Source organism: Chrysochloris asiatica, unplaced genomic scaffold, assembly GCF_000296735.1.
Source record: "Chrysochloris asiatica unplaced genomic scaffold, ChrAsi1.0 scaffold00611, whole genome shotgun sequence".
Lineage (NCBI taxonomy): Eukaryota > Metazoa > Chordata > Mammalia > Afrosoricida > Chrysochloridae > Chrysochloris > Chrysochloris asiatica.
In genome coordinates, this window is record NW_006409129.1 from 197,036 (window position 1) to 206,280 (window position 9,245).

A 9,245-nucleotide genomic window follows, 5' to 3' on the forward strand; every position below is an offset into this window, starting at 1 on the left:
CAGTTCTGACCCATAGTATCCTTACGCACAACAGAAAGAAAACACTGCCCCATCCTGCGGCTATCTCACTGTCACTGTCACACTTGACCCATTGTTACTGCCGTTGTGCCAGTACACCTCTTTGGGGGTCTTCCTATTTAATGCTGACCCTCCACTTCTTCAGAAAAAATAAACTGGATCTTAGGGAAAAATGATTTATCAACCCAGTGACTCAAAACTATTTAGCCTCAAAGTAAGAACTATGACTTGTATCACTAGATTTCTTTTCCCATCCTATGCCATCAGTTTTTCAACAGAGGGGCCATTTTTCTAGTGGTTAAAAGTGATTCATTTAATTATTTTTATCATGCAGTTTGTTGTTACAAATCCATTATCTACTTCTTAACTGTAGGAGTTAAAAGTCTTGTTGATTTTCTGTTCCAAAAGAGAGTTAGTAGTTTTTTTCCTTGGGGAAACTTTTATTACCAACAGAAGACTTAACAAACTGATATAAAAATCCAAATGCGTACATTCAGAGCAATCCTTGATTGAGAGAGCAGTTCAGTTCCACAGGTGAGATGGCAAGTTTTTCATCACTTATAAAATATTTAGAAGCTAAACCCTCAAATTTTTATCTAAAGCATCATATTTAATATTTAAATTTGAAATAGGTGATTCTAGTTCATCAAGATTTATAATAAAAAAATGAATCAAACACATTTCTGAGAATATAGCAAAGAAAACAGAAAAGGCTCCCTGCTTACTGTGGCCAATAATGTTAGTATATTATTCTAGGATAATACTTGGTTTCTCTTGCAGGAATATAAATTAATCAATTGAACATTGAACATTTATTTTATTCTAGAAGCCATTCTAGATATTTATTTAAATTTCATGGCTACTTAAACTACACAATTTTTTTAAAAAGAATTAAAACCTGTGAGAATAATATTTTGCATTTTTCTAGGGAGTGATGATTACAGAATTCCCTAATTCCTACTAACGGAATTGCAGTATGGCCACATGGAAATAGTTTAGATGGGGGAATCAGAGAAATCTGGGCTTTAATTCCTGCTGTGCTAGTAATTATCTGCTTGATTTTACTCAAGTTTTTTTTTTTTTTTGTCTAGGTGGGCCTCAAATAGCTCATCTATAGCATGATGCAAAGCTAGTCTGTTAGATTTGCTCTGTGGTTTACATGTACACAAAATTCCTTATACCTAGGATCCATTTGGAGTTCTGATGTGGTGCTGTGGGTTAATATGCTGAACTTCAAGGTGAGTTTGAACAGCAAGGTCGGCTGTTCAGGTTCAACAGCCGCTCCTTGGAAAACTTATACAGAATCACTATGGGTCAGAATTGACTTGATGGCACTTAACAACCAACAACAACCAGGATCCATTTAGTAGCTCTGTGAGAAGCTCTGGTAGTGCTAACCCAAAGATCTGCAGTTCAAACCCACAAGGAGGTTAATGAAGCAGTCTGTTTCTGTAAAGATTACAGTCTTGAAAACTCTGTGGGGCAGTTCTACTCTGTCTGCCTTCTGTTAATGTGAAACCAACTTGTCTAATTTCCTTAAGGCTTAGTTAACAGAAAGGCCTATTTGAAAGAGCTTGGATGAGGTGCTTATACCTCCTATTCTAACTTCCTATAATGAAGTAGATGATTGCTCTAGTAAGATCTATTGTTGTTGTTAAGTGTTGTTGGTTCCAACTCATAGCGACCCTATGTAGGGTTTTAGAGGAACAGCTAATGCATTTGAACCTCTGGTTTTAGGGCTCAAGCTAATCTTACCATCCAGTGCTTTATCCTATAGCACCTCATCAGGACTCCCATAAAAGACCAGGTAAGGTATGAAACACAATTTCATTCACAAATAACATTTTTTTCCTCACAGAACATATCAGAGCCTTCAAGTATACCCGAAAATTGTATCAGCAAGGCTATCAAGAGAATTTACCCAAGATACAGAATTATTTTACTGAAAAGTCCAAAGGTGGAATGCCGTCATGGAAACACATTTTTATGATACTTTTCAACATATAATTGAGGATGCACTGCATATAATTTCAATAAAGTAGGATTTTAATATAAATATATCATAGAAAAGCCATGATTATGCAGTAGTTAAGTGCTGGACTGCTAACCAAAAGTTTGGGGAAAGCCTAGTTCAAGGGGAAAAGATGTGGCTGTGAACTTCTGTAACTATTACAGCCTAGGAGACTCCACTTGTAACTATTACAGCCTAGGAGACTCCATTTGGCAGTTTTGCCCTGTCTTAGAGGGTCACTGTGTCAGCATCAACTCAATGGCAACACGTTTTGGAATCTATTTAAGTATCACCTAACAAATACTCATAACAAAAGAAAACTAGCTATGGGTTTGGTGCTTAACGTTTTTAAGGGAAAAAAAAGGATTTTATCACTTTATTTTGTTTTGGATAATAAAATATGGAAGTTATTTTAAAATTGCATGCATTTTCACATACAATTGAAATTTTGGTTAAATTATTTATAAATTAAATTATTTAATACCTCAAATAAATGAGTACTCCACAGCAAAACCACGTTCATATAGTTGAATAAGATTTATCTGAAATGTTTTGTCAGTCTTACCTGTTTTTTGGTCCAGAGGTTGACATTACTTTTCCAAGATCATCCTGTCACTAGATTTTCTGACATTGTAAAAGAGATTTTTCAAGTTCCAGTATAATATCCTCAACCCTCTCCCGGAGTCTTGGCATGATACTGTAGGATAAGCACAGGACCTCAAGGTGTGTTTGAACTGCAAGGTTGCCATTTCAAACTCACCAGTAATTCCTCAGAAACAGGGTCGCTGTGAGTTAGAACCGACACAACAGCACTTAACAACAACTACTTTCCACCATTGCTGTTTTATTTCAGACTTATATTGATTAAAGCAGACTTGCATGGCACTGTAGGACAAACACTGGACCATGAGGTCATTTTATACAACAAAGTCAATGGTTCAAATTCATCAGTCGCTTCTTGGAAACCTATCCATTATCTGTAAGAGTCAGAACCAACTTGGCACTTAAAAACACTTGATTAAACAATCTGAGAAAAGGGTTTTTAAATTACAATCTAGCTAACATTTCTCTTGCTTATGTTAGTCAAGTTTTACTTTAATTTTAAAAATAGACTGGTTGTTTATATGTTATCCAGTATGTCTTCCCATGTTATTTCCTTTCATTGTGCTTTTTAATATCTACCAAATTCTTTTTTTCTCTCAGACTCCCTTCAGTAAATATTTTGTATTCCATGAATTCTTGAAAGATAAAGAGACATGAGAGGAAATGAAATAAAGAGACAGAGAAAGAAAGGATGTAGAATGTTTTTAAAAGAACTGTGATTTTTATAAAACACAAAGAATACATTAATTCACATTTTATTATTTGATTCATTCATTAATTGTTATATTAATATAACTATTAAATGACAATTACAAATTATTATAATTAGACATTTATGTTTATATTCTCAAGAGTTAAATACAAATTACCTAGAGCTAGCAATTTAATTTAATTATGTTTCATAGTTTAGCATTCTCTAAAGATCAAATGAGCATTTTTGCTCTGTGGTTCCACAATTATAAAGCTATTTATTGTAGGTACTAGAAAAGTCTCACACATGAATCTGTGAGGAGCATTTCTGAGCAAATGAAGTCATGTGTTTTTCTCTCTTCCCAACAGTAATTTAAAGATGATTAGTTACTCTCTTCTTTAAATAGGATAGACTAACGTGGCAAAACTGTAGCATGTGATAAATAGGAAACATTTGTAGAAGACTGAATGTACTTCCACTCTGTGTGTGATAGATTTTTCATTTCCTTTTAATGATGTTGTTAATACTGATTAAAGGAGACTTGTATGGCACTGTAGGATCTTTTTATACAACAAAGTCAATGGTTCAAATTCATCAGTCACTTCTTGAAAACTTATCCGTTTTCTCTAAGAGTCAGAACCAAGTCGGCACTTAAAAACACTTGATTATACAATCTGAGAGAAGTAAGCGTCTTTGAGTCAATTCCAACTCATCTTGCCCCTGTATAGAGTTTCTGAGGAGTGGTTGGTGGGTTTAAGCCACTGACCTTGCAGTTAATAGTCCAGTGGTTATCCTATAGCAACAAACCAGTTGCCCTCAAACGAGCTCCAATAAGGGCAACTCCATATAAATAAAGAGCCCAACATTGCCTGGTCCTGCACTATCTTCACGATCGTTGAGCTTCTCCAATCCACTGCTGTGCTCATTGTGCTTTCCAGCCTGGTGGCAGTCCTGGTGGCACAATGATTAAGCATTGGACTTCTAACCAAAATATAGCCGTTTGAGCCCACAAGCTGCTCCACCAAAGGAAGATGTGGCCACTTGCTTCTGTAAAGATTACAGTCTTAAAAACCACGTGGGCAGTTCCGTTCTGTCCTGAAGGGTCCTTGTGAGTGAAAATCAACTCAACGAAAATGGATTTGGTCCAAACTAAGTAGTTTGTCTTTAGCATTATATCTATCAATAGTCTGTTATGATCCATAGTGTTTTTATTGGCCAATTTTCAAAAGTAGATTTCCAGGTCTTTTGTCCTTGTCTGTCTTGGTTAGCTTCTTTCAAAACTAAGCCTGTCTAGTACAGGAGATCCTGATAGTGTTTGAGAGACCTGTGGCAGAACTTGCAGCATCATAAGAATGCTAAAGACACTATAGTATGACAAACTGACAGACAAGGGCGGTGCCCTTCATTCTCTTAAATGCTTAAATTTGGTGATTAATATCACTTCACAGTGGATTGAATATATCATTCTATGGCACAATGAAACAAACAAAAAAAATCCTGAAATATCATTCCTAAGTAAGTTGAATCTAGTATCAATACTGCTTTAATCAATGAGAGTTTCATTTGAAATACTGGTGCCTCTTTGATTTTTTTTTCTTTACTTCATGCGTCGTTTTCATTTTCATAGTCCTCTAAGTGACAAAGTTTGATAGTATAAAAGGCATAAATAATAAATGAAAACCAAATAGTACTTTGTGACAAAAAGAGTGATTTTATTTCTATGTTGTTGTTATGTGCCGTGGAGTTGGTTCCGACTCATAGAGATCCTGTACAGGGATTCTGAAGCTGTAAATCTTTACAGGAGCAGAACACCTCATCTTTCTCCTGTGAAACAGCTGGTAGTTTCGAACTGATGACCCTGAGGTTAGCAGCTCGATTCGTAACCACCACACTACCAGAGCTCCTTTTTTCTATAGGCATAGCTTTAATAAACAACTTGATTAGTAATTATCGAGTAATATTTATTTCATAGTTGCTTCAAGGCTCCATAAACAGCTATAATATGTTAAAGAAGTGGCTCTGCCTTTTTTAAGCAGGAATAAGTCTCTAAAATCTACTCAAGGATTTTACACATCTAATGAGCATACAAATGGAGAACATAAAATACCCAAACTCATTACGGACAAATGGATTCTGACTCATAGTGACCCTGTAGTAACCTAGAGAGTAGATCAGCCCATAGGATTTTACAAACTAATGTGGCTCTATAGGATAAGTACTAGACTGCGAATATCAGGTCAAAAGTTCAAATCCACCAGCTGCTCCTCAGAAACCCTGTACAAAGTTGCTGAGTTGGAACCTACCAGATGGCACTTAATAGCCACAAATATAATCACTGAGAAATCAGTGGTGGTGCAAGTGCTTAATGACTGTACCACCCTCTGAATAAAGCAGTATCTTCAAATTCTTATTAAATTAAAACCTAAAATCAATAATTATGAGATCATAAACTACAAAGGTAAAAATGGACAATATTGTAGTATATATATAAAAGTAAAAGAAATAAACAAAAAAGTACAATGTCCTCTTTTTGTTTGTAAACAAGGTGCTTTATCTCCTGAGTACCATCTGCTGTCCTGTCCGCCGCTGATCTAGAAATACCAACAGAATGGCATAATTAACAGATGAGAGCATAAATAATGTTTGGGTCATCCAAAGCTGCATTTTAATATAACTTGGAATGTAAGTCTAAATTATCCTATTCTCTGATCATTAGAAAATCTATTAAATTTAAATAATTTTCACAAGGATTTTGTAATTTCAGTTTAATCCATTCTTATGAAGTAAGTGCTGTGGTTCTCATTTTACAATAGTGGACCATATGAAAGGTGATTCTGTGTACTCAGAATAAGTATTCTAGTGTGTACTTTCAATGATAATGCTTCTAGATTTAAAAAATTTTAGCTACTCATTGGTCTTTGGGAATTATCAAACACTTTGCTTTTTTTGTTGTTTTGTTTTGTTGTTTGCTTGTACATTTCTTTTAACAACATAAATTTAGCCAACAAATAAATAAAGCCATTTCTTTTTATTTATTTATTTACAAATCAATTTGCATTCCTATGGACTCAATGATTTTGTCATTGCCTACCCCATCTCAAGAAGGATGTAGTGGTTCAGCGGTAAAATCCTTCCAAGTGGAAAACCCAAGTTTGATTCCTGGCCAGTGAACCCTAAGTGTTGCTACTATCCATTTGTCAGTGGAGGTTTGTGTTTTGCTGTGATGCTGAATAGGTTTTAGCTGACTTCACAATTAAGGTGAACTTGGAAATAAGGTCTAGAAACCTGCTTCTAAAAATCAGGCAATGGAAATTCCATGGACCACAAGGGTCCCATCCCATTGTGTATGGGGTTGCTATACATTGACAGTCAACTCAATGGGCGTTAACAAAACCAGCAACACCACATCACTGTCTGAGACGTTATTACACATTTCTAAAAAACAAAGATGAAAATGTAATCAGGTGCCCTCCGTTTTCACAGGATATCAGGATACTTGACAGAAATGTCTGTACGGTCATCAATGCTGGATTCATATAGGAGTCAATTGAAGAATACTTCTGAAGTCACCATGTTTATACTGCTGGGCTTCACAGATGATACTGAGTTGCAAGTCTATCTCTTTTTATTATTTCTTGCAATTTATATGTTTACTCTGGTGGGAAATTTGGGACTGGTTTTATTAGTTGTGGTAGATTCCCGACTCCACAACCCCATGTACTATTTTCTGAGTGTATTATCTTTCTTAGATGCCTGTTATTCTTCAGTCGTCACTCCAAAAATGCTGGTTAATTTCCTGGCAGAGAATAAAACCATTTCATTCTTTGGATGTGCAACACAGATGCTGCTCTTTGTTACTTTGGGGACCACAGAATGCTTTCTTTTGGCGGCAATGGCATATGATCGCTATGTAGCAATCTACAACCCACTTCGATATTTAATTAGTATGTCACCCAGAGTCTACGTGACACTCATTATTGCTTGTTATGCCGGGGGTATTCTGCATGCTTCTTTTCACACAGTAGCAACTTTTAGCCTCTCCTTCTGTGCATCCAATGAAATTAAGCATGTCTTTTGTGATATTCCACCACTCCTTGCTATCTCTTGCTCTGACACTCATATCAACCAGCTTCTACTTTTCTACCTTGTGGGTTTTGTTGAGATATTCACCATCTTTATTGTGTTGATCTCCTATGGTTTCATCTTATTAGCCATTCTGAGGATGCGTTCTGCTGAAGGCAGACGAAAAGTTTTTTCCACTTGTGGCTCTCACCTAACTGGAGTGTCAATTTACCATGGGACCATCCTTTTCATTTATGTGAGGCCCAGTTCCAGCTATGCTATGGACCATGACATGATCGTGTCTGTATTTTACACCATTGTGATTCCCATGCTGAATCCCATTATCTACAGTTTGAGGAACAAAGACGTAAAAGAAGCAATGAAAAAATTGTTTGAGAGACTTTGGTTAATAAATAAAATACATTTTTAGCACTGAGTAAACTGAAAATAATGTTGGATACTAGTCCATATTACTGTTATAATTCAATTTAAAAAATGTCTTTCTTCTAGTTAACAATGTACATAAGTCCTAGAATATTTTCAGAAAATCATTCATTATTCTTCCAATGTAGAATTTTACAAATGCAGATCAGTTGCATCATCTAGACATCCAAATGGTTATTTTTGCATATTAATTGGCACATATTAAACATTCAGTGATGGTTGGCTATTTCTAAGATGAGTATTTGTATAACTTGATTTTTGCTTATGATAATATTGATGTCCCCAGAACTCTATAACTTGGTTCAAACTCTCCATTCAGCAATCCTTGTTTCACACCTAGACCTTTCCATCATCTGGACATGCCATCTGCACTGTTTGGTTCTACACCATAGGTTGTGATATTTTGTTAAGGTTTTTCTTTTACATGGTCCAATTTCATAAATCAATTAGATTTACTCTGAAACTGGAAAATATATACTGAACCTAAACCGTATCAGTCGCTGTTGAGTCAACTTCAATTCCTGCAATCACATGTATATTAGAGTAGAGCTGTTCCCTACAGGATAGTCATTAGCAAACGAATCAGGCTGCGAACTGCAAGGTCAGTAGTTCGAAACTACCAGCTGTTCTGTGGGAGAAAGATGAGGCTTTCTGCTCCCATAAAGATTTACAGCCTCGGAAATCCTGTACAGGGTCGCTATGGGTCAGAACCGACTCGACGGCACTTAACAACAAGAATAGGATTGTTATTCATGGCTAACAGTGAATAACTGAACAATAAACAGCAATCCTATAGGTAAGAATAAAACTGCTCCAGAGGGTTTCCAAGTCTGCAATCTTTACAAAAGTAGATTGCCAGAATGTAGAGTTTGCTGGCAGATGGGGGAGAAGTGTAGTGAAGATCTCTGTCAGCAATAATACAGAACACCGGATGAAGCAGGTTCAGGGCACATTTCCAAAACTCTGAAACACATATATAGGAAAATTTTAAAAGCTTGAAGGCTTATAGCCAGTGGACTTTGTAGCAGAAGCAAGAAATCTTTTACTTTCTAATCTGCCAGGCTCAGCGGCCCAGAGCCACCATCTTGGGCAAGACCAAGTGGTGAGAAAAAGCAGGTGAAGGATCAGAGCCACCACAGATTGATGCCTGCCAGAACCTTGGAGATAAAAGTGTGACTGTTCCTTTTTTTTAGTATCTGTTCATTGGCTTCTTGTTGTCTGTGCACCTCCATTCTGTTGATGAGAGGGGGTGGACAGCCCACCCACCCCCAGACAGTCTACTATGCACGCACACAGATCTTCTCAAAATTTAAAGGGACATATTCCACTGAAAACGAAAATGGCAGTGCAAAACAGCAACAGCCAGCCCCGGACTGTTTATCACTTGGAAAAAAGGCCAGAATGGGGGTTGTGGAG

The 9,245-nt window shown here is 36.4% G+C and overlaps 1 protein-coding gene across 1 annotated transcript; it reads left to right on the forward strand.

Annotated features, from left to right (window-relative positions):
• The first annotated feature begins 6,828 nt into the window (after positions 1 to 6,828).
• Positions 6,829 to 7,815, forward strand: LOC102816223 (olfactory receptor 1094-like). Its single transcript, XM_006877806.1, has one exon. It carries the CDS (start codon positions 6,829 to 6,831, stop codon positions 7,813 to 7,815), a length of 987 nt encoding a protein of 328 aa, XP_006877868.1.
• Positions 7,816 to 9,245: the final 1,430 nt, after the last annotated feature.